Below are 27,988 nucleotides of genomic sequence, written 5' to 3' on the forward strand. Positions count from 1 at the left end.
GATTTCTTCATGAAAGTTCAAATCTACCCTTCAAACTACAGGGAAAATGGGTCTTCTCATGAAATATCATCGTTTATGTCAAATCCTGAGTTTATCCTGCTCCTGGTGGAAATCTAAAGCAGCCCAAATCTCCAATAATCTTTCAGAAACGGGGTGTTTCAACCACACAAACAGCACTCATTGGGCATTCTCAGCTCAAACTGAACGCAGCACTGATTGCTGAATTGCCGAGTGTTTGTTTGCAAACAGTAACGTCATCTATAACTGCCCATATTGTGTCTAAAAAGTAATTTCTTGATATTAACTTGTTGTTTAGAGATGTAGTTTTGAATATCAGTCATGTGATTTGCTGCATCCTCACGCCTTAATGGCCCAATCACAGACGTGCTAATATTCTAAACAATAGCATGACTGTGAATGTCACATTAAATATCACATACCAGTATTATGATAGAGGTGATTGGTGTCAGCATCGATCACTGGAAAATCCAGAGTAATGGTGCATCAGATTGTTACACAGCACAATATTACACCTACAATTAATCTACAGGTTGTTTAAACAGCAGCATGAAGGAATAAATACAGATTTTCTGCATCACACACACACACACACACACACCGGACTGTGAATGCGATCAGGATCAGACTGTTGTGCGTGCATTAAACACCTGTGACACATACACATGGCCTGTAGTCATAGATACTGCAGCTCTGAGCTCCCGTTGCCATAGCGGCCAGTTCAGCTGAGCACACACACATTCATCTCATCTCTCTACACAAAGTGTGTGAACATTTTTATTTTTGACATGAATGAATACAAGGCTGTGTGGTATACATCTCTTCAATGGCATGCACCGTATAAAGCTCCTCGATCACAATACATCTTCCACATCTCGCATTTTCTGGAGTTTTTGGAAAGATATTTTGTGCAATGTTTCATCAGCAGAACGATCCAAAACACTTTAAAGAACAGTAAGCCCATTGAAGAGAGTGTACGTCTATCGATTCCACTCCCATCAAGAGTCAAAGATGCCGCTACTGTGAATGAGGTCCATAAAGACGCGATGTTGCTGGGTGTTGTCTCTGAAGCACATCTCTCCTGCCTGACTGACAGCTGTGACACATACACGCACACACACACACACACAACACAAACACATATACACACACATACATATACTCTCACACAAACACACACACGCACACACAGAACACGCACACACACGCACACACAGAACACAAACACACACACTCACACACACACACACAACACAAACACATATACACACACATATACTCTCACACAAACACACACACAAACACACACACACACACACAAAACACGCACACACACACAGAACACACAGAACACAAACACACACACACAACACAAACACATATACACACACATACATATACTCACACACACACACACACACACACACACATCTCATGAACAGTTAAATTGCCCCATTGAGCAATAATTAATGTGCAATACACAGTTTAGTCTTTCTTATATTTATCCAACACATCCAACCTCTTCTGCCATTCATTCATCTGAAAAAAACAACAACAAAAACAAAAAACATTTGCACTGTACATAACAGATTTGTATTAGATTTGCACTACCCATGTGTATGTATGTATGTGTATAATTATTTTTTATTTTTTATTATTATCTATGTCTTGCTGCTGTTTTTGTATTGTGTTTGTATTGTTGTGTACTGGAAGCTCCTGTCACCAAGACAAATTCCTTGTATGTATTAGCATACTTGGCAATAAAGCTGATTCTGATTCTGACATACAGAACACACTGTTTTACCGGCTGAGAAGTGCATCCTTCATCAAATACAGTACATACTGACAGTACGTTTCAAATGCAGGGAACATCCCTGTAAACATAACAAAACATTACCATGACAACTGTCATGACAGGAAATTACATCACGTCCTGACATGTGACATTAGGGCTGTATCTGAAATCTGCTTCCTTTCATAGCTTCACCAACAGTGTTTATATATGAATGGACCTCTTCAGGCGGGTGTATGTTGCGATTTTCGGCTGTCGTGCGAGCTCCCGACCGATTCTTTCCAATCAGGAGAGATCACGTGGAAATCGTGGGTGCTTGTGTTGTCGCATCGTGTGAGAGGAATTACAAGCGGCTCACGACCTCCTGATAATTTTTAAAAATGTTTAAAAAATTCGGGCCGATTTGGCGATCTACCTGAAGTTGACCAATCAGGAGAAGGTGTTACAACTCTTTTACACATTTGAAGGAAAATGGTCGTGTTTTTCCCATATTATTCACGACCACATCACTAGGAAGGATTCTATAGAAACGCTGTTCTCTGCTCTTCAAACAAATCATTTGCCATACTAGAAAATAATCTTTATCACTCTGACTTGAAGAGTTTTAACATTCCTGTCAAGGTCTATTTTTATTCGCATTCGTTTCAGTTCTACGGCTACATTTAGGGGGATATAGCATCTGCTATAATTGTATATGCACACGATAGTGGATATGTGATAGATGTTTTTAACTCCCCAAGGGCGAGTCCGGTGAAAACAAGGACTTCTAGGTTGAAAGTTCGACCTGTCAATCAACCGCTGTGCTAAAACAAGCTTTTTTTTGGGGTGGGGGGGGGTATTTTCTCCCCTTTTCTCCCCAATTTGGAATGCCCAATTCCCAATGCGCTCTAAGTCCTTGTGGTGGTGTAGTGACTCGCCTCAATCCGGGGGGCGGAGGACGAATCTCAGTTGCCTCCGCGTCTGAGACCGTCAATCCACGCATCTTATCACGTGGCTCGTTGAGCGCGTTACCATGGAGACATAGTGTGTGTGGAGGCTTCATGCTATTCTCCGCAGCATCCACGCACAACTCACCACACGCCCCACCAAGAGCGAGAACCACATTATAGTGACCACAAGGAGGTTACCCCATGTGACTCTACCCTCCCTAGCAACAGTGCCAATTTGGTTGCTTAGGAGACCTGGCTGGAGTCACTCAGCACGCCCTGGATTGGAACTCATGACTGCAGGGGTGATAGTCAGTGTCAATACTTGCTGAGCCTCCCAGGCCCCCAAAACAAGATTTTTAAACTTTGCTACGTGCGGCTTTAAAGCACGTTCACATGGACAAGAACTCACAGATCTTCTTCAGCATGTCTGCTATCAACATGCAGTGACACAGATGAGAAGGACGTAGCCTGCACCTATAGCTGAATAATAAGATGTCCTAATCCACTAAAATAACTCAGAATTCTGCACTAAACATAATGTTTGTGCTTAGATTAAATCCAAGTATAACCAATAGAACCGGTGCATGAATTTTCCGCACTATCTTTTAAATCTTGTACATTTTGTGTGCTTTATTATCATGCAGTAACTGGCAGCAGCACACTGACTCTATGATTGATGTGTGCAGTCATGAAATCACACAGCCTGCCTTCAAAATCTGAATCTGTCAAATATTGGACAGACAGCATTTGTAACAATTATCCATAAATACAGTTGTGCTCAAAAGTTTGCATACCCTGGCAGAAATTGTGAAATTTTGGCATTGATTTTGAAAATATGACTGATCATGCTAAAAAACTGTCTTTTATTTAAGGATAGTGATCATATGAAGCCATTTATTATCACATAGTTGTTTGGCTCCTTTTTAAATCATAATGATAACAGAAATCACCCAAATGGCCCTGATCAAAAGTTTACATACCCTTGAATGTTTGGCCTTGTTACAGACACACAAGGTGACACACACAGGTTTAAATGGCAATTAAAGGTTAATTTCCCACACCTGTGGCTTTTTAAATTGCAATTAGTGTCTGTGTATAAATAGTCAATGAGTTTGTTAGCTCTCACGTGGATGCACTGAGCAGGCTAGATACTGAGCCATGGGGAGCAGAAAAGAACTGTCAAAAGACCTGCGTAACAAGGTAATGGAACTTTATAAAGATGGAAAAGGATATAAAAAGATATCCAAAGCCTTGAAAATGCCAGTCAGTACTGTTCAATCACTTATTAAGAAGTGGAAAATTCTGGGATCTCTTGATACCAAGCCAAGGTCAGGTAGACCAAGAAAGATTTCAGCCACAACTGCCAGAAGAATTGTTCGGTATACAAAGAAAAACCCACAGGTAACCTCAGGAGAAATACAGGCTGCTCTGGAAAAAGACGGTGTGGTTGTTTCAAGGAGCACAATACGACGATACTTGAACAAAAATGAGCTGCATGGTCGAGTTGACAGAAAGAAGTCTTTACTGCGCCAATGCCACAAAAAAGCCCGGTTACAATATGCCCGACAACACCTTGACACGCCTCACAGCTTCTGGCACACTGTAATTTGGAGTGACGAGACCAAAATAGAGTTTTATGGTCACAACCATAAGTGCTATGTTTGGAGAGGGGTCAACAAGGCCTATAGTGAAAAGAATACCATCCCCACTGTGAAGCATGGTGGTGGCTCACTGATGATTTGGGGGGGTGTGAGCTCTAAAGACACGGGGAATCTTGTGAAAATTGATGGCAAGATGAATGCAGCATGTTATCAGAAAATACTGGCAGACAATTTGCATTCTTCTGCACGAAAGCTGCGCATGGGACACCTCTTGGACTTTCCAGCACGACAATGACCCTAAGCACAAGGCCAAGTTGACCCTCCAGTGGTTACAGCAGAAAAAGGTGAAGGTTCTGGAGTGGTCATCACAGTCTCCTGACCTTAATATCATCGAGCCACTCTGGGGAGATCTCAAACGTGCGGTTCATGCAAGACGACCAAAGACTTTGCATGACCTGGAGGCATTTTGCCAAGACGAATGGGCAGCTATACCACCTGCAAGAATGTGGGGCCTCCTAGACAACTATTACAAAAGACTGCACGCTGTCATTGATGCTAAAGGGGGCAATACACAGTATTAAGAACTAAGGGTATGCAGACTTTTGAACAGGGGTCATTTCATTTTTTTCTTTGTTGCCATGTTTTGTTTTATGATTGTGCCATTCTGTTATAACCTACAGTTGAATATGAATCCCATAAGAAATAAAAGAAATGTGTTTTGCCTGCTCACTCATGTTTTCTTTAAAAATGGTACATATATTACCAATTCTCCAAGGGTATGCAAACTTTTGAGCACAACTGTGTATATATATATATATATATACACACACATACACACATATTATTATTTTATTTTTTTAATCGGCAGATGAGTTTTCAGCTAATGCAGCCCCTGAACATGCCTGTCTTCCTTTTTATTTCTAATTGCGATTATCAGATAAACTGACTTGTAACGTGTGCAGGGTTTCACGACCTCCTGAGTGTCAGAACTCGCACTGTGTACGCCTGGCTTTAAGGAAACTGGTCTCAGAACAGTTTAAAAAGCACTTTTCCTATCTCGTATACAGCCTCCTAAAGCAGCATTTTCCATTTTTTTGACACCATTTTCCTTTTTAAGTCCTAATTGACGCATAAAACACTATGCATTGTGTAGTATCGTGGAACACTTAATGCTTTCTTGCTACATGGAAGCATTTGCTGTTTAACAGCTGACGGAAGTGACGTATCAAACGCATGCGATGTGTTGCCGGTAGCTTTATCCTGTTAGCCAACATCAGTTTAACACTTGTATCTCAAATAACGTTCATATTCACACAGCGTGTGGTGATGGTGAAGCATTCAGCTCACATTTATAAGGTGCTGTGTTCACTGAAGTTTCACTAGTTGCTACATTCTTCATTACCTGCAACACAGGTAACTCCGCCCCTTCCGCTGCGTAGAGCAAGAGTGCATGTCGTATCCAACACTGTTATTTCGGTTGATGAAGTGCATCATCCAGGTACTCTTAGTACTCTTCCCCCCCCACACACACACATCACTCAGCAACATCTGACGTGTACATTCACTTTCATTCCAGCATTAAGATTCTGTGTTTTAATGATTCATTGCAGTTAAACAGTATCAACCTCTGCTTAGTTTCCATCAAGACATCACATTGCATCGTTACCATACCAACATCAGATGAACTTACACAACGCATCGCAGGAGGCGTGCAGCAGAGAGATGCAGATGAGGAGCAGCACGGATCGAACAGAACCGCCGGGAGCAGCCATGACCCCTCGACCCCGCTTCACTCGTCAACGTCCAGACACACTGAGGAGAGACACCGAGAGATTCAACAGAAACATCTAGAACACGAGTGAATATGATAGATGAACATTCCATGACAAAATAATCATCTGTGTCCATAATTTTGCATCAAATAGTTACACATGAAGGTTGTATAACTGATCGCAATAAAACCGTGACATGAGCATTATTTTTTTTACTCAGAATTCTGTGATGTTTAGGCCCACCCAGAATATTAGAGATAATTGACTTCAAATATATATTAATAAAATAGTTTAAACATGCATAAATTCTGATTTCTGAAAGTGTGAACTTTGTGAATGCGCCGCTTCTCTGTGGTTAAAGCTTGACCCATCCGTTTTTACTGAGGCCCACCCAAAAGTAATTTTCTGGCTACACCCTTGGTATATTCATAAATGAACATTAAAAAAATCAATAATAAATGCAGTAATATTGTTTATTATAAGATTCATAATGCCGAATGTTTGTGTTACCAGTGAAAAGCACTAAACACAAAATCTGCTATTAAGTTTTTGCAAGCTTTAATATTTTCAGTCAGAACTGATCATTCTAGTGTATATTACTTCATGTGATTATGGTGTATTTCAATATATTTATAAATATTTTAAAGGAGTATATGAATTTGTAGTGCTAGTCATAAAAATTATATTTAAAATAATTGGTAATGCATGTTTTGTTTTTCCTATTTACACTAAATCACTCAAATCTATGTAAAAAACATACATTTAAATCAAAACAGTCCCCCTTCACACCCTTTATTTACCTCAAAATAATAGTGAACTGTCACTTTAAATGACAATGAAGAGGAAGTGACATCATCTGAGATTTCAGGAGTCAAGTTACTCTCATTTAACACAACTGGTCTTTTTCATTGACAAAAAACAAACAAAACGTGTTTAATCTCCTGTTTCATACAGTTCATAAGTTTGAGAACAGGAACAGCAGCAGCTATTTTCATCCAAAAAGTTGCACAATATTATAAGTATAATATTATTTTCACTCAATTTACATTTAGATGACAAAATGCAAGTTATTAACACTTCAAAGCATTCTGATAGCATGTTTAAAACCTTACAGAACTTTCAAAGTGTTTGAAACAACAACCTTAAATCTGCAGCGCTACACTGACAACAGCTGTGATACGCCAACTGTCAATCAAAGTTCATATGAAGAACGGACATGATTATTATACAAATATTATAGATTTATTTCCAGGGACCAAAAAAGATTTTTTCATTTCGGTTCGTTCAGAGCAGAAACAGTATTTTTTCATTACGGTTCCGGCATTCCACGGACTCCTACCCACAGTGTTGTAGTCAAATCACCGGATCTCGAGTGAGTGAGTCCGCCCGTCCACCTGTCTCTCTCTCTCTATCTATATATCTATCTGTCTGTCTTTCTGTCTTTCTCTCTCTATCTCCATCTATCTGTCTGTCTATCTGTCTCTCTATCTATCTGTCTGTCTTATCTATCTATCATCTATTCATTATCTATCTATCTATCTGTCTGTCTTTTCTCTCTATCTATCTGTCTGTCTTATCTATCTATCTGTCTTATCTATCTATCTATCTTACCTATCTATCTATCTATCTGTCTGTCTTTTCTCTCTATCTATCTGTCTGTCTTATCTATCTATCTGTCTGTCTGTCTGTCTTTTCTATCTATCTACATTTACATTTATGCATTTGGCAGATGCATTTATTCAAAGCGACTTACAGTGCACTTATTACAGGGACAATCCCCCTGGAGCAACCTGGAGCTAAGTGCTTTACTCAAGGACACAATGGTGGTGGCTGTGGGGATCAAACCGGCAACCTTCTGATTACCAGTTCAGTGCTTTAGCCCACTACGCCACCACCACTCACATCTATCTATCTATCTGTCTTTTCTATCTTTCCATCCATCCATCCATCACAATGTTGTATAAAGGCCTATACAATAATCAAGGAAATAAAAATGAGATGCCAGAAAAATAATTTTCCACTGTAAACAACAGTGCCTTCTTGCCATTTATATGAAGTTTATTTATTTATTTCTTTTTCTCAGGTTTTGTCCTCTAGTGTTATATTATCAAAATTGATTATAATTCAGGTGTTGGAGCAATTCACATGATTTTTAATGGATGAATGGATGTTTGTCCTTTCAACAGTGGGATTCCTCGTGTTTTATCCTGTGATAAACTCGCATCATACGAGCCAGTCTCCATCTCTGTGTAAAACTGCACCTGTCATAAACACATGAACACACATCAACATTATCTTATGTTCCCGTTATAATTATAACTCGTAATAATGTTTTACTATTTTGTTCCACGTATTTTCTAATTTTCTACGTATGTGCCGCCATATAGATTCTGAAAAATCCTTTATGCATTCTAGACAAACTTGTGCAGGTAAGTTTTCTACGGAGGTGAAAGTTTCGAGAGGACTTGAGTCACAACATGTTCTTTGTTAACTGTTTCTGTCATTTGATTTGCTCATGTCTCTTACATTGTCAGTGAGCATCAGAATATCATTCTTACAGTACAACTTTAACCATGTATAATGCACCACCGACCAAAGGGCGAGCCCATTCCTCAAACTCCGGTATTCTCCCTCGTTATACCACATCTACAGAGGCAGAATATCTGTATGAATAAACAGAGTTATTTTGCGTTATAAGAGATTTGCGAGTACACATGACATGTTTTGAGTGGCACATGCTCTCTCGGGAGTTTTGAGTGAAAGCAAAGGGAATCCGTGTGCGAGCGCAGAGATTCGCGATACAGGTTGAGTGAAAACATTATTAGACATTAAAAGTATATTTCTCAGTTGTTTCCAAGTCTTCTCTGAATTATTGTTAGATCTGATGCATTAATACAGATTTGATGCTGTCAGGTTTTGACACAGAAGCAGATCTGTAATTAAAATGATACTTAACTGTTAATTAACTGTATGCTTGATATGATTTCTATGCTGATAAATTCACCACATAGGAAAAATTAATTGCATATTTTGGTTTATTTTGGTGATGCAAGTGGATTATTTTGGGCTTGTTTTTCCAGACCAGGTCACTTGTTTCTATTGTGAGATCTGGAAACACTACAACTTGTATTTCACCCACACATTACAGCAGAGTACTGTCACTTTAAAAAGAACGTTACCGTTCCTTTATTTCATTCTAACCGGTGAACTTTTGGAAAGGAGGCTGCAGAACTTCTGAACTGGAACGAAAAATACAGTTTTTGCTCAGAACGAACCGAAATAAAAAACATTTCATTTTTAGTCCCTGGTGTTTACTGTGTTAAAACCCTTGGTCTTTGGATTCATGAAAAAATTATGGGAACAAAATGAATTGGATATTAACCAATTAAGTTCATTTCAGTTTTTGTTTTTATTCCTTGAACCGTTTTTAGTCCCTGATTATTTCCATATTATATTTTACTGTATATATATTTCATCTGTTTGTGTCCTATACATACACTGAATTCACCTATACTCCTGCACATATGTATGTGTGCACGTTCTCAGGGCCGTTTCTGACCGTTTTGGTGCCCTAGACGAGATTGATTTTTTTTGTGTGGCGGCGGCCTGCTCATTGCAATATACTATCGTGTACTTCATTGATCATTGCACTATACGGCTATTCTACCTCATTTACTCTTCACCATAATTTAAATGTACAGTGGTGTGAAAAAGTGTTTGCCCCCTTCCTGATTTCTTATTTTTTTTGCATGTTTGTCACACAAATGTTTCAGATCATCAAACAAGTTTAAATATTAGTCAAAGATAACACAAGTAAACACGAAATGCAGTTTTTAAATGAAGGTTGTTATTATTAAGGGAAAACAAAATCCAACCCTACATGGCCCTGTGTGAAAAAGTGTTTGCCCCACCTGTTAAAACATAACTTAACTGTGGTTTATCACACCCGAGTTCAATTTCTCTAGCCACACCCAGGCCTGATTACTGCCACACCTGTTCTCAATCAAGAAATCACTTAAATAGGACCTGCCTGACAAAGTGAAGTAGACCAAAAGATCTTCAAAAGCTAGACATCATGCTGAGATCCAAAGAGATTCAGGAACAAATGAGAAAGAAAGTAATTGAGATCTATCAGTCTGGAAAAGGTTATAAAGCCATTTCTAAAGCTTTGGGACTCCAGAGAACCACAGTGAGAGCCATTATCCACAAATGGTGAAAACATGGAACAGTGGTGTACATTTGCACTAACTGCATTTCATTGGCTCTGTACCTTTTCTCTGCACAATGACAATAAAGTTGAATCTAATCTACAGTGGATGTTTAATAGTATCAGGAGACGCAGTTACTGCTGTTATCATGTGTACAGCTCTCGGACAGATGTTTGTAAAGTGCTCGTGTACATCACCAGAGTCTCCAACATCACGCTACTCCACTTCTAGACATATATGGACTTCTGACGAGAGCACATTAATTATTTAAACTTCCCAGTCATTGTGTGCTTTACTCTGCACTCTTCACATTAACTGCAGTTTGGACTGTCGTCTATTTTTCACCATCGGCAGAGATTCACCAATTCAGCCTAGAACTGCAAAACTTCCATGGCCAGAAGTCAATATTTACTTGGGAAAATCGATTATTCTCATTTAGGGCTGAATGCAGCTATGAGGATTCTCTGAAGGTGCATCCGATATCAATCCGCTCGATGTTACGCAGACATTCTGATTTCACATGAACAACAACAGAAGAACAGAAGAGCTGAAGTATTGAGATGCAAACGCTCCAGAGACACGCAGCATCATAAATACTGTGCTATAGAAACCATCATCAGTGAGATGTGATTGCTCAGAGGTTACTCTGTCATAACTCAGAGCACTTGAATCAGTTCTCAATTATGCTTTTATTCAAGTGTGATTAAGCATAACTCAGCTTTTATTGCTCATACTGAGCCTAAACCAAGCATGTAAAATTACACGTGAGTCTTTTTCTCCATTTATAGAAACATCTGAGAAGCAGGAGACGTCTGCTACAGTCTCCATTTGCTCTCCGTTCAGTCTCATGACTGTCTAGGAGAAACATTGAGACATTAAGAACTGCAGTATGAGTGAGTTTGCCGTCTGTGGCGTTCAGTACTAAAGCGTCTACTAAAGGTGCAGCGACTGTGTTGAGGTCGTGACCCTGCTTACATCACAGCTTTACCTAAGTGATCTGCCAGATGTTCAGTTGTTCCACAAACACCGTTAAACAGCGGCTAACGACAGGACGAGCACATGTTCACAACTCTACTGATAGTTTAACAGAGAAGATGCACAATCAGTTTTCAGAGTGAATTCTGCTGTAAATGAGGCTGATAATCAGCGTTCAGCAGTTAAAGAACAATGCAACTAACTTAACTACATTTCACAGTGGTGTGACAAATAGTGTAGTGTTTTTTACTTTATCCACATACAGCAGCACAACAAAACACTACATCACTGCTTTAACGTAACAGTGTATTGCACATAATAATTAAACACTTCTAAACCGTCCTCTTTAGTGCTGGAAAGTTCTAGTGAATCCATTCATTCAGACATTTTCATTAAAAATAAAACAATTCACAGATTCAAGTCCTTGCATGCCATTTAAGTGTTTAAATATTTAACAATAACAATCATTTTTATTTCTGTAGCACCTCGCACAAATCTGAGCTTTAAATTGAGCAGCAAATAACAAGTAAAAATTAAAAAGAAATAAAATAACTCAGTTACATTAATCATGGTCAGTTACAGTGTTGGGAAAGTTCTTTAATAAATAATTCCTTCTCTAAAATTCTAATCATATTATTGACTTCATTGAGAAAGTAAATCACATGACTATTTAGTTTCAAGTTTCTTCCTAAAACATTCTTCCTACAAAAAAAGTTTTAGTTTTTCTTCTCAACGAATTCAAAATAAAGTCTTTTTCTGAAAGATTTCATCCTTAGAGCTGGGTACTGATACTGATTTCCTGATCTGATTCAGATTCACAAGCTCTCGATTTGGATTTCAATTCGATATCGATTCATATGTGTATAATGTGTTATAATGTCCATTTGCTAACATATAAAATACATTATCTCCCAGCTAATGCTGTTGACTATACAGGGGATCTTCTAACTAGGTACATTAGGAAAACATTAATTCTACTAATTATATTTTATTAGTTTTTTTTTTTTTGTCATTTTGTTCAAATTTTAGCTTTTTAAAAATGAACAAATCCATGTATTCAATCAATAAATAAACTATATTTCGTATGTTATTTTTGTTACATGTTTATTGTTTAATTACATAATTTGTAGTATTTACAGGTATTTACATTGATTTGTTGCCCATGCTAAAAACCGGTACTGTCTCTTTAAGAAAACTGGCAGTTCTATAACGAGCGTCTGTAAATGAACACATATTAACGAGAGAGACTCGAACGGCTTGACCTCATCCGTACTATCTGTAATTAGAATTACATGTTTATTTTTTGTTGTTTTTGATCAACAACTGACTGTAAAGAACAGAAATGTTATTAAAAGAGAAATTATTCAGTGACAAATGGATTGTGACACACATTACACAGAACGAGTCAAAACACACTTTTACTCTCAAAAGATCTCGCTGCTGAACTTCTCCACCACTATACTATTCAATCACTGCTGAGAGAAACCTCAACAGGCAGTTGCCAAATATATACATTTTTAATTGTATAGTGCAAAATTTGGTTGCAAATGCAAGTGATTTCAACTCTTTGTAGTAGAGGGTTGGGCACGGAGTAAAAGATTGATCTTTTTTTTAATTATTAATATTTTTATCCCCTTTTTCTCCCAATTTGGAATGCACAATTCCCACTACTTAGTAGGTCCTCGTGGTGGCGCGGTTACTCACCTCAATCCGGGTGGTGGAGGACAAGTCTCAGTTGCCTCCGCTTCTGAGACCGTCAATCCGCGCATCTTATCACGTGACTCGTTGTGCATGACACCGCGGAGACTCACAGCATGTGGAGGCTCATGCTACTCTCCGCGATCCACGCACAACTTACCACATGCCCCATTGAGAGCGAGAACCACTAATCACGACCACGAGGAGGTTACCCCATGTGACTCTACCCTCCCTAGCAACCGGGCCAATTTGGTTGCTTAGGAGACCTGGCTGGAGTCACTCAACACACCATGGATTCAAACTCACGACTCCAGGTGTGATAGTCAGCATCAATACTCGATGAGATACCCAGACCCCCCATAAAATATTGATCTTGAGATATAAGACTCGATCTCAAGATTGTTCAAAGGAAAATCACGATGCATCTGAAAAATCAATATTTTTACCCACCCCTATTCATCCCTACACATTTCTCCCATACAATGACCCGTTAGGGGGCACACGCCCTTCAGCTGTCACAGAAACACAAACAGACGTACATATGAACATGTTACATATGAACATAATTCATGTTTTAAATGTGGTCTACATAAATAACATGAATGCACAAATATATGCGATCCAAAGACTGCACTTATAAGAGGCTAACTTAATAATCAGTAACTGCAATCTGATTACAAGAATTTAAACTGCAATGTGTTAAAAAAGTAATCAGATTACACCCAATACCCGTGACAGCGGTGGCTCAGTGGTTAAGGCTCTGGGTTACTGACCAGAAGGTCAGGGGTTCAAGCCCCAGCACTGCCAAGATGCCACTGTTGGGCCCTTGAGCAAGGCCCTTGACCCCATCTGCTCCAGGGGTGCCGTATCCTGCACTCTGACCCCAACATAGCTGGGATATGTGAAAAAAAAGAATTTCACTGTATACACTATATTGCCAAAAGTATTCGCTCATCTGCCTTTAGACGCATATGAACTTAAATGACATCCCATTCTTAATCCATAGGGTTTAATATGATGTCGGCCCACCCTTTGCAGCTATAACAGCTTCAACTCTTCTGGGAAGGCTTTCCACAAGGTTTAGGAGTGTGTTTATGGGAATTTTTGACCATTCTTCCAGAAGCGCATTTGTGAGGTCAGACACTGATGTTGGACGAGAAGGCCTGGCTCGCAGTCTTCGCTCTAATTCATCCCAAAGGTGCTCTATCGGGTTGAGGTCAGGTCTCTGTGCAGGCCAGTCAAGTTCTTCCACACCAAACTCGCTCATCCATGTCTTTATGGACCTTGCTTTGTGCACTGGTGCACAGTCATGTTGGAACAGGAAGGGGCCATCCCCAAACTGTTCCCACAAAGTTGGGAGCATGGAATTGTCCAAAATCTCTTGGTATTCTGAAGCATTCAAAGTTCCTTTCACTGGAACTAAGGGGCCAAGCCCAGCTCCTGAAAAACAACCCCACACCATAATCCCCCTCCACCAAATTTCACAGTTGGCACAATGCAGTCAGACAAGTACCGTTCTCCTGGCAACCGCCAAACCCAGACTCGTCCATCAGATTGCCAGATGGAGAAGCGTGATTCGTCACTCCAGAGAACGCGTCTCCACTGCTCTAGAGTCCAGTGGCGGCGTGCTTTACACCACTGCATCCGATGCTTTGCATTGCACTTGGTGATGTATGGCTTGGATGCAGCTGCTCAGCCATGGAAACCCATTCCATGAAGCTCTCTATGCACTGTTCTTGAGCTAATCTGAAGGCCATTTGAACTTTGGAGGTCTGTAGCGATTGACTCTGCAGAAAGTTGGCGACCTCTGTGCACTATGCGCCTCAGCATCCACTGACCCCGCTCTGTCATTTTACGTGGCCTACCACTTCGTGGCTGAGTTGCTGTCATTCCCAATCGCTTCCACTTTGTTATAATACCACTGACAGTTGACTGTGGAATATTTAGTAGCGAGGAAATTTCACGACTGGACTTGTTGCACAGATGGCATCCTATCACAGTACCACGCTGGAATTCACTGAGCTCCTGAGAGCGGCCCATTCTTTCACAAATGTTTGTAGAAGCAGTCTGCATGCCTAGGTGCTTCATTTTATACACCTGTGGCCATGGAAGTGATTGGAACACCTGAATTCAATTATTTGGATGGGTGAGCGAATACTTTTGGCAATATAGTGTATGTGCAAATGTATAATGTGTGATAAATAAATATAATTAAATTAAATAATTAAATTAAAAACAGTTCAAGGAATGAAAACAGAAATTGAAAACTAACTGAAATAAACCGAAAACAGGAACTGAATCCCTTTCACCTGTTCAAGTGAAATAGCCCCAATTCTCCTAAATACACCTGGACACAGTTTTTCTTGGTTGTTGGCAGATAAGATGTTCCAATCTTCTTGGAGAATTCACCACAGTTCTTCTATCTATTTCGGCTGTCTCAATTGCTTCTGTCTCTTTATGTAATCTCAGACTGACACGATGTTCAGTGGGGGGCTCTGTGGGGGCCATGACATCTGTTGCAGGGCTCCCTGTTCTTCTATTCTAATCTTTTCTATTTGCAAAAGTAATGTTTGGGAGTCTAACATTTATATTTCCTATGGACACACTAAAGCTGAAGATACAAATGACCATCTTAAGACAAATGCTTTTGTGAAACATTTTATATGCCTAAAACTTTTGCACAGTACTGTATTTAATATTAAGAATGCATCTATTAAAAAGACGTTACTTTATATGCTACTGTATACTATGCTTGTTAAGATTTCTATTATGATAATTCCCCCACAAGGGAAAATGTTTCTCTCTTATTTTGGTTTATTTTGGTGAGGCAAGTGGATTATTTTGAGCTTGTTTTTCCAGAACAGTTCACTTGTTTCTCTTGTGAGATCTGGAAACACTACAACTTGTATTTTACCTACACATTACAGCAGAGTACTGTCACTTTAAAAAGAACATTATTTACCTTTCCTTTATTTTGTTCTAACCGGTGACCTTTTGGAAAGGAGGACGCAGAACTTCTAAACCGAAACGAAAAAATACAGTTTCTGCTCAGAATGAACAGTATCTTTGTATTCTTGCATTTAGAGTAATATCTGTTCAACTTAAAGACTATGAATCTAATTTTTCATTCATTCATTCATTCATATTCATACGTTGAAAAACACCGCTCTGATTAAACTATGAATTATATTGTATATTCATAAAGTAACATAGAAGATGTTCGCCCCTTGACCAGCTTCAGTACAGTTCCCTTTTTTTGTTATGAGCTCATAGTAAGTTGTTTTTAAAGAATATCTTCAGTGTAGTTTAAATAATGTGAATCTTGTAGTTTCACAAACTACAGTGTAAAAGAAGAACTTCAGCAGTGCTGCGGGTAATGACGTCTGCCTTCGGGTCCATGCGGGAGATTTTACCGGTGCTGTTACTAAAAGTATGCAAATGTGCAACTAAAATGCAGATTGCATCCACACTGTCAGGTTATCAAAGGGAAACTGCCAAGTGAATGCACAGATTTCCACGTACTTTCCTAAAATGAGTTTATTTCCTTCGCTTGAGGAAACACTCAACAAATGCTCGCAGTGCACAGCAGACAACCGAGGAAGAGTGTTTGTTCACTTTACTGTCAGTCCTCGTCAAACTTCAATCAAAGCACCTTCACAGGCCACTGACACGCTCATGTCGCATGGAAATCACAGTTTGAGCGCTCAGAGAGATGACACGTCCAAAAATAGAGGGAATTCAAGACATATCATTATCACACAGATACTCACCACACTGTTACTCTGCTCTTTATTTCTAGTTGTGTTTCAGCTTCATGTCCTGGTTTTCATAATCCACAGCAGTCTCATCCGGTTTTCCTGCAATCAGACACAAAACAAGAGATTAACATAAAGAAATATTATATAACACAAGAAAGATTCTCTCATAAAGCAATAAGTCACGAGAGACTGTGTGTTACAGTGATTTTACCATGAGACATGACACGAAGCAAATCAAACACACCAATGTTTAATGAACAGTTACATGTGTTATTATTAAAGATGAGGTATTTCATGCACCACTACTACAGCACGCTACACATGTTAAAAATAAGTTCAACACTGCAAACTAGGACCAAAATAAATGCCCATTGTACAAAGGGGCCACAGTTTGTTCCTGGCAGGCAGCAGATGTCAATAACCTTGCTCCCACCCTAATCCTAACCATATGGAGCCTGTAGGCTGAGGAGCCTGCCAGGAACAACGTATGGCACCTTTCTCCCATCGCGAAAATAAACAAGCCATATCGAGGCAAAATTAGATTTTTGCAACACTGTTTTCTGTCCATGTAATCTTAAATGAAATTACACATCAAACATCAAAATCTGTCGGCTGCTTTTTTCTACACTATTTACATGGTTTGCAAAAGGTCCGTGAAGTATAAATGTAAATACTGGAACACCTGGAAAATCGCCTTGTTTTGATGAAAAGTGCTCGAGATTAAAACAGAACATTTCTTCTGTGTAACGTGTCCATCAAAGATGAAATCCACGTACTTTAATTGAATAATGTCTCTTTTAATATCATTTCTGTTCTTTACAGTCATTTGTTGATCAAAACATCACTGATGCAGTAAAGAAACTGTGTGACTCCACTCTTGCTAATGTGCAATGAACCGAAACACTTCTGTAAGACGCTCGCTGAACTGCCCCCATTCTTAAAGAGACAGTACCATTTTATATACAAATGAATGCAAAGTCAATGTAAACACTTGCAATTTGACATTATTATATGTGCAATTTTATGACAATATTATCTGATAGAATGCTAAATTTGTACATTTTTAAAAAGCTAAAATGTGATGATAATGATGACAAATTATAAACAATTAAATATACTGTACACTTTCACATGCTAATATATATTTACATTCCTGACAGGAAAAATGTCCCTGAACTAGGCTAGTGACAGACACAAATACATCTGTCCCGAGGAGTTTTTCAGGTTCTGTTCAGTTCTTTTGCTTGTTCTGAATATAGTCCAATATTTTTGAAGACTTATTTGTGATCTTTCTTATAGTGAAAGGTATATGAGAAAGTCTATTATTTAAACTGTGTACTAGAGAAATTATAATTCTGATTTTGCCAAACAATTTTCTAAACCTAAACAATATTTTCTGTCATACTTTTGTTTACATTTAAGTGTTACATTGAACTGAGATGAAATGGAATCGTGAGATGAGCCGGTCACCTCACAGCTCACGTGTACTGTGTGAAACGGCCACAAGATGCACAAAGTGTCTCTAAAACATTTGCGGCCGACTGCTTTCTGTCTGTCTGTGTGATATAAAGATTAAAAGAATCAATCGAGCATTCAGTTATTTTTTTCTCTCTATCTGAAGATGTTTTTCATGTTTGGTGCATCGAGGCGTTTCTTGTCTGACTGTTGCCTTGTCAACCATCTCTCTCTCTCTCTCTCTCTCTAGTGTCTACATCTGGGCGTGTTTGTGGACAGCTTAGACCGGAGACCGCTGGGAATACCGTTTCTATGGCAATCATCCAAACCCGCCAGTTCTCTTGATTCCACATCCAGCTGTCATGTGACCGCGAGCGCTGGTTTGAGGTAAAGAGACGCGCTTATAATAATGTCAGCAAATGATGATTCGTGATAGGTCATAATCCAGTTCATATTTTACACCAAAATCAAAAGAAAATAAATTATATTTTGCTTAAAAGAACATGAAGCCTATTTTTAGAGCAATTAAGATTTTTTGCATTGTGACATTATTTGCATGACAATTCAGCACATTTCACCCCTCTCTCATCAATAAAGTGAATATATATATTTATACATCATGGTAGTATTGTTTGCACTGCCTTTATGTTAATTTCAATAAAAAATGAAAGCATTACAGTAACGAAAATCTAATGAGACTCCTTGAGAATAATGACAATTACAAACAAACAGCATTACAATAACAGTCAATAGTTGTGTTTTGTTTTTATGATGATGACAAACAACATTTCGGGACAATGTAAACATTGTACTAATCAAGATTGTTAATCAAGATCAAGATTGTTTGTTGTGCAATATGAACTAACATCAACTAATATTAACACACAGAACCTTGTTCACCCTAAATAAATAAATAAATAAATAAATATATATATAAATAAAATGGAAATATGGGTTTGGAACAACCAGCGGGTGAATAAATGATGACAGAATTTTTATTTTTGAATCAACCATTTTTTAAGCAATCACACTGAATTGCTGTCACCATCACAACGCCCCAAAGTTAATAACATTTTCAATTAAACTCTTACATTCATTAGTTATAATTTGTTAAAGTGTCAAGTTTTAATTTTAACTGGAATGTTAAATGTTACGGAATAAACCATACAGCAAAGTTTCAACGGTTGGGCACATTTCTACCATAGCATGATATTTATATAACCAGCTCTGAAAACATCCTAATGCTAGGCTAATGATGAGCTAATGCTAGCATGAAAGAGCGTTGTTTACACTGTAGAGTTCAGAGTGTCTGTAAAGCCTGATAATAGTGAGGTTTGCACTTGTTTCCTGTGGGTTAAAGTTTAAGCTCCGGACGCCGTTGGCCACGATGAGTGGCCGTCTTACAGTCCCGTGAACGAGCGGCCAGCTGTCGAGGGTTGCAACATCTGCAGCGACAGACTGGAGGTCAAGCGACAGTCAAATGACACGCTTACGGTCAGAGAATGTGCTGCAAGCTGCTTAGTGAGGGTGGCGGCAGCAGATTGTATGGCTGAATGTTAAATGAAGCTCGCGCCAGTGCAGATGTGTGTGAAAACGACACTAATGCTTCACAGCTGAAACAATCAAGAACACTCAACACAAAGATTTAGCGTCTGTCCTGAAGTGCAGCGTATGTTACGAGAATGCAACAGTTACAATCTGATCCTTGTCAAACTGTGCAATATTCTCTGTCAGAAGTTTTGGGCTCACTGGACTCGCTCAATCTATTTTCTACAAAGTCATGAAAACTATAAAAAGACACAAATATGGGAATTAAGTGGTGAAGAAACAAAGTTACACAAATGAAAACAATCTTGAATTAAATTATAGTAAGTTCAAGCATTTGAGCACAACTCTTTAGCTCAAATGATTGAGAAGTCATAAGAAATGAAAATAAATTCAATAGTGTGTGTGAAATACTGTAAATTCAGTAAAGTTCGACCTTTCGACCTTTTGGTAGTGTTTGTCTGAGCAGCAACTGACAGCGTTTCAAGTCACCACTCTGTGTCCATTCTGACATCCTCATTGACTTGAAAATTGAAACAGTACCACACAAACACAAGCAAACCTTTGTCTGGATCCTGACCCAAGCCCAACGGGACATGATTAAACCATTGGGTTTCCAGTCTGGTTCAGGTCATTTTTCCAGGTACAACTTCGGGTTTGGGTCGGGGTCGGGTTTGTAATTCAAGAAAAGTAAATTATTATTAAAATTATTTTGATTTTTTATATCTATATACTGCTGAACTTCACACAATGGGAGAAATTTGTCTTGAGTTGTTAGGGTCTCTGCTGCCTGCCAGGAACAAACCAAGGCACTTTTTTTGTACAATGGCCGAGACTTCACTAATGTTTTTTGCACATTCTGTGGGTAAAATTGGCATAAATACATTTTCAGGAGGTACCCGCTCGACTCGACTGCACATCCTCGCATAGAAACTGATTGTGTGGAGCAGTGCACGCTTATACACTATGCGTGATGCATGTCCCAGACATACTAAACACAGGAGCACATTTACTGTATGGAGAATGGAGACTTCACCCGCAAGTGATGAACTAGGCATGTGAAAGTTACGAGCAAGCTGCTGTGTCTCTTTGCATCACCCAAAAACGTTCAATGACTTTCATCTGAACCCGTTTCAAAAGCAAAACCACCCGAGATAGACCCAGCATGTGCGGGATAGACACTGAAGGACCTGGACGTTCAGCAATCTGCAGCAGGTATACTTGTAGAGACTGAACGGCAACCAGAGAAAATAATAGTTCTGAGATTTTAAGCAATCAATATGTTTTATATCTGTATTTACAGTGTCTAATAATACATTGGCAATGTACACTGAAATTTCTCTTGCCAGTGAAGTTTGATATGAATTGAATCTGCCCATTTGATTTTATAATAAAACACAGTTCACTGGGAAACTCCAGAAGATTTTACCCAAATTGTAATTATAACATGTCCACTGATTTTATATGTGTTTACATATACATGTATCAAAGATTAATACCTGTAAAAATGTGTCTAATTAACTCAACCCGCAAATTGAAAAAAAAAAAAAAACTGGGGGAAGAAAACTGAACATTTTGACATGTACATGTTAATAATTAAAAGTTCTTAAAGATAAAGTAAATATATTTATGATGATTTTTTTTTTTTTGTTGTAATGTATCATGTACCATAATTTAACCGCGATTAATCAGAGAAAACTGTGCAAATAATTATTACAATTTTTTTAAATGTAATATTTATATAAAATATAGGCTATTATATCTATTTATTAATAATATTTATTATAACTTTTTATTTTTATTTTTATTTTGAACTTGTTTCACGCACACGCTCTAACTCATAGACATGCACGAATTAACAAGTTAGGGACTGTTAACACCGAATGTGTTTTTGCGTGCACCTGCACTGTTTTTCTATTGTTTTTTATGTAAAGACACACTGGGCGGACATCTTTTGACTGTTGCATCGTGTCACTTTTTATCAGTGTCTTGTGCAGGCCCACCGTGTTTTTTAGACACCGTGTAAAGTTAACAATAACTTTTTCATTTGTTGTGCTGCATGTAGCTTGTTTTCAGCACAAGTGTCAACTAGATGCTGAAGAAGTTCAGGCGAAAAAAACAACAAAAAAAAAAACGTGTGTCTGGAGTCTGTTATGGCTGAGTGAAAGGTAGAATTTAGTAATACAGATAATTAAGTCCAGTTTTAATGTGAAGCGAATGCAATATTTACAGAACTGAACACTACATTTATCTGAACATCTCTCTCTTTCTAAAGTCTTGTGTAGGGAGTGACAGAGGTGTAGTGTTGTTGGGTACAATACATCCTCTTTAACATAAAAGTCTTTGCTAAAACCACCGCAGGCTAATACTGGAATCAGTCCAGAGCTGAAATGTCTCTCTCATGCCTTTGTGACATCCACCCGCGAGCTGCTATCTATCCCTCTCTAAATCTCACACTGCGAGAAAATCCAACAGCCCTTCAGACAAACCATCCATCTCACTGCTTAAGAGAGCTTGAATCAAATGCTCTCTGATAGTCATGTTAATGAACCGTGTTCTCAGTAATTCTTGACAAAGTTGGCGCATTTTGCAGGTTCAGCGTGGACAGATGGCATCCCGTTATGGTGCCACACTGCAACCGTGAGCCGCGGCGGAATACACATGAAAAAACACGCATGAGGAGCAAGTGAAATGTAGGCAGGTGATGCAGTTAAATATGGTGACGAGTGGAATCGGTCAAAGTATTGCAGACACAGAAACTGAATTTGTCTGCAAGGTATACACCAATCAGCAACAACATTAAAATCACCTGCTTAATATCGTGTAGGTCCCCCTCGTGCCGCCAAAACAGCGCCAACCCGCATCTCAAAACAGCATTCAGAGATTATATTCTTCTCAGCACAATTGTACAGAGTGGTTATCTGAGTTACTGTAGACTTTATCAGTTCAAACCAGTCTGGTCATTCTCTGTTGACCTCTCTCATCAACAAGGTGTTTCCGTCCACAGAACTGCCGCTCACTGGATGTTTTTTGTTTTTGGCACCATTCTGAGTAAATTCTAGAAACCGTTGTGTGTGAAAATCCCAGAAATACTCAAACCAGCCCATCTGGCACCAACAATCATGCCACGCTCCAAATCACTGAGATCACATTTTTTCCCCATTCTGATGGTTGATGTGAACATGAACTGAAGCTCCTGACCCGTATCTGCATGATTTTATGCACTGCTGCCACATGATTGGCTGATTAGATAATCACATGGATGATTGTTGGTGCCAGATGGGCTGGTTTGAGTATTTCTGTAACTGAAAGATAGCCAATCAAAACTAAGTTTGTTACCTTTAAACTGTATTTTATATATCACCCATGGTCCATCCAGCTCCCCAGATACTGGCATCATCATTTAAAAGGCCATATCAGTCAAGCACTAAACATGATTACACTATTATATTATTTGCATTAGTTAAACATAAAGATTCACATATAAAGATACAAAGATATCTGCAGGTCTTGGAATAAACACTTCACTATGTATGGGTACAAATTACCAGCACAAATGTCAATTTGTAGCATAATTCAAGTCATTAGGGACTTATCCAAAGGATAATAAAATAAAAAATGACAATATTAGCAGCATTGGACAGAGAGGTGAAAATGCAATTACTGATGCTAAAAACATTGGCTGCCCTTGTCCTATTTATGACACAGTTAATAGTCGAGGGAGCAGTCACTGTCATATATCACAGCTTAAGGATGAAGATCCGGTATGACTTGCTTTATCAAACTCCGCCTGAGCTCACAGTGCTTCGGTCCATTCCCCACAGGCCGCTACAGCCCAGACTAGAGCTTTAGGTGGATTAACGTGCAAATGAACCGAACACACATCATCACCACCCCCCCAGCTGCGCTCAGCTTCATGCCCGCCCGCCGGTGTCTCTGCGATCAGTTTAATGGCCCTCACAAGACCTGCAGATGTCCTGAACAACTGCAGACGCAGACATGCATCAAACGCAGTTGTGCATCTAATGCAGACATGCATCTAACGCAGACATGCATTAAGTTAAGGCAAGTTATGCATTAAACACAGTCATGCATAAAACGCACACATGCATTTGACAGACATGCATGGGTTTGGTAGATGTACATCTAATGCAGACATGCATCTGACAAAGACATGCATCTAACGAGGACATGCATCTAACAGAGACGTGCATCTAACAGAGACATCAAATGCAGACATGCATCTAACAAAAAAATGCATCCAACGCAGTCATGCATCTAATGCAGACGTGCATCTGACGCAGACATGCATGGGGTGTTGGTAGACGTGTATCTAATGCAGACATGCATCTGACACAGACGTGCATTTGACGCAGACATGCACCTAACAGAGACGTGCATCTAACAGGGACATGCATCTAATGCGGACGTGAATCTAACACGGACATGCATTTAAACAAAGTCATGCATCTGATGCAGCAGTGTTTCCCATTAATTACCTAGACTGTGGCAGTCGACAGTTTCATAATAAACTGAAAATATTTTACACTTCTCATAATAACATAAAAGATCTCTAACATTGTGTTTTGTGCCGTTGCTTCAGCAAAGCATCTCTCAATCCCAGTCAATCAGCCCCTCCTCCCCCAGCTGTACGCGCACATGCTCACACACACACACGCACACATGCACTGGAACCACCTACTGGGCTCCACATTAACGCTTGTCCGCTTGTCTGGGACAAGTGGATTTTTAAAGGGGCAAGTGAAAGAGAATTTTACTTGTCCAACCAGACAGTAGCCTGATACGTCAATAACAAAAAAATAACTGGCTGTATTTATGATATAGCCTAGGCCTGTGTCACTTATTACAAACTGGGCATGAAATTCGGCGGGGGATTGCGCATAATTTTTCCGCTTTCTATTGTAATTTTAAAATCAGCGTGACTGATCAGTGCTACCGCTTCTCTCGCAGCATTATGCGGCACATTGGACACGTGAAGAGTTTAGAGTGAGCAGCTGTCACATTTTTGCTGAACTTCAACCTGTTAATTCGACATGCAAATGTCTTTACACCTATATAAAAAGAGCGATCTCTATAAACAAGCGACGCAATTAAACTTTCGCTCCAGTTTATGAACAACGAAGCAGACTATAGTGCTACGCATGACACTGGAGTGATCTGATTTTGCCTCAACATATCATGCAGCTCATATTACAGCACCTTTCACAAGAAAGGCAGAGATGTTTGTGAACCACTGAACTACTGTTGGGTGAAGAGAAACGCTAAAAACAGACAACTTCATCCTTAAACACCTGTTACATCTCTCATCTCCATCTCTCTAGAGCACCATCTGACATATACAGGTATTTTTTCTGCCTATTGAATTATACAATAGAGTGGTGGTGGCGTAGTGAGCTTAAGCACATAACTGGTAATCAGAAGGTTGCTGGTACGAACCCCACACCACCACCATTGTGTCCTTGAGCAAGACACTTAACTCCAGGTTGCTCCGGGGGGACCGTCCCTGTAATAAGTACACTGTAAGTCGCTTTGGATAAAAGCGTCTGCCAAATGCATAAATATAAATATAAATATATACAAGTAGACCTATGTACTGATTTAAGTAATATATTAATAATATACATATTTAAAACATAAATATTGAAAACATCATCCTATTATCTATCTTGACTATCTATCGGACACCTCTCTTTCAGAATTTTTACACATTTCTCATGAGCAAAAGCTTCCAGCTCATTGACATTCTCTGGTTTCTGTGCTGCCACTGCTTCCTTGAAATCCCTACAAAGGTTTGCAATGGGATTTGAATGATGAACTGAAAGAGCCATTTAAGGACATTCCACGACCTATCCCTGAAACAGATTTTGGACAACTTGGATGTATCCTTGGTGTTATTGTCTTGCTGGAAAGTCCAGTGATCACCAAACTTCAATTTACACACTGAAGGCATAAAATTTTTCATGCCAAAATGGCCTGATACCTGAAAGAATCCATGGAGTCAGTCACATAGTCAGGATAGCCATTTCCTGCAGCCACAAAACACACCCATAACAGGACTGACCCACCTCCCAACTCAGCAAAAAAAGAAATGTCCCTTATTCAGGACACTGTATTTTAATTGTAAAAATCCAAATAACTTTACAGATCTTTATTGTGAAGGGTTTAAACAATGTTTTCCATGCTTGTTCAATGAACCATAAACAATTAATGAACATGCACCTACCAGACGGTAGGCAATTAAGGTCACAGTTATAAAAACTTAGGACACTAAAGAGACCTTTCTACTGACTCTGAAAAACACCAAAAGAAAGATGCCCATGGTCCCTGCTCATCTGCGTGAACGTGCCTTAGGCATGCTCTATGGAGGCATGGAGGACTGCAGATGTGGCCAGGGCAATAAACTGCAATGTCCGTACTGCGAAATGCCTAAGACAGCGCTAAAGGGAGACAGGAAGGACAGCTGATTGTCATCACAATGGCAGACCACGTGTAACAACACAGGATCGGTACATCCGAATACCACACCTGTGGGACAGGTACAGGATAGCAACAACAACTGCCTGAGTTACACCAGGAACACACAATCCCTCCATCAGAGCTCAGACTGTCTGCAATAGGCTGAGAGAGGCTGGACTGAGGGCTTGTAGGCCTCTTGTAAGGCAGGTCCTTACCAGACATCACCAGCAACAACGTCGCCTATGGGCACAAACCCACCTTCGCTGGACCAGACAGGACTGGCAAAAAGTGCTCTTCACTGACGAGTCATGGTTTTGTCTCACCAGGGGTGATGGTCGGACTCTCGTTTATCGTCGAAGGAATGAGCGTTACACCGAGGCCTGTACTCTGAAGCGGGATCGATTTGGAGGTTGAGTGTCCGTCATGGTCTGGGGCGGTGTGTAACAGCATCATTGGACTGAGCTTGTTGTCATTGCAGGCAATCTCAACGCTGTGCGTTACAGGGAAGACATCCTCCTCCCTCATGTAGTACCCTTACTGCAGGCTCATCCTGACATGACCCTCCAGCATGACAATGCCACCAGCCATACTGCTCGTTCAGTGCATGATTTCCTGCAAGACAGGAATGTCAGTGTTCTGCCATGGCCAGTGAAGAGCCCGGATCTCAATCCCATTGAGCACATCTAGGACCTGTTGGATCGGAGGGTGAGGGCTAGGGCCATTTCCCCCAGAAATGTCCGGGAACTTGCAAGTGCCTTGGTGGAAGAGTGGGGTAACATCTCACAGCAAGAACTGGCAAATCTGGTGCAGTCCATGAGGAGGAGATGCACTGCAGTACTTAATGCAGCTGGTGGCCACACCAGATACTGACTGTTACTTTTGATTTTGACCCCCCCTTTGTTCAGGGACACATTATTCCATTTCTGTTAGTCACATGTCTGTGAAACTTGTTCAGTTTATGTCTTTTTATGTTCATACAAATATTTACACATTAAATTTGCTGAAAATAAAAGCAGTTGAAACTGAGAGGACGTTTCTTTTTTTGCTGAGTTATTATATGTATATATGACGTTAGCTGTGAGTCTCCTCGCTTATATCGAATGACACATCCGGCTGCTTGTCCTGAAAAACAATGTATAACGTATGTAATGTTATATCTAGCTAGCTAACGTTAGCTAATTATCTCACGTTAATGTTATTACCAGTGGCTCTGACAACGTAACTATTTTCAGCATCTGAGGAGCATGTTCAACACAGGTAACCACTTTTGCTTCAATTCTTTGATAGCTCAAATGTATGCTCTAGTCAATTTTATGTTTTGACCATTTGTGAACTGCATTAAATTCCGTCTCGTTTATGTTTTGTGGGTGTGACTTTTTTGCCGTGTCATCACCAATCATATCTATACAACCAATGTGTTTATGATTAAATTACTCCTACAAAGTCCTTCATAGATCTAGCCTCTTAATTTTGCTCTCAAAGTGCACCAGATTGATGCATTTAACTTTAAAATGTACAAAATTTTCTTCCAGGGGAGCATGCACCCTGACCCCCCTAGAGGGTCCGAGTGTCATGTGTATTTTGTTGATTCTTGTATTTCATGTCTTTTATTTTGAAAATTCTAGTTCCCGTTTCATGTCATGTGGTTCCCTTGTCATGTGATTTCATATTTTCCCTCCATGTTCATGCGTCTTGTTTTCATTGGTTGATTGTCTTATCTTCTTTAGAGTTCTGTTTGTTCATTGGTTTATTCTCCCATG

General features: G+C 39.4%; 1 protein-coding gene across 1 annotated transcript in view; it reads right to left on the minus strand.

Annotated features, from left to right (window-relative positions):
• Positions 1–27,988, minus strand: part of ptprsb (protein tyrosine phosphatase receptor type Sb) — a 158,698-nt gene that overhangs the window by 115,097 nt on the left and 15,613 nt on the right. Inside the window, exons 3-4 of the mRNA XM_051698597.1 lie at positions 16,764–16,850; positions 6,031–6,152 (exon numbers count right to left, since the gene is read on the minus strand). Coding sequence (XP_051554557.1) covers positions 6,031–6,112 — 82 coding nt within the window. The 5' untranslated portion in view covers positions 6,113–6,152; positions 16,764–16,850. The remainder of the gene's footprint in view (positions 1–6,030; positions 6,153–16,763; positions 16,851–27,988) is intronic.

The sequence above is a fragment of the Myxocyprinus asiaticus genome, chromosome 5, assembly GCF_019703515.2.
Source record: "Myxocyprinus asiaticus isolate MX2 ecotype Aquarium Trade chromosome 5, UBuf_Myxa_2, whole genome shotgun sequence".
Lineage (NCBI taxonomy): Eukaryota > Metazoa > Chordata > Actinopteri > Cypriniformes > Catostomidae > Myxocyprinus > Myxocyprinus asiaticus.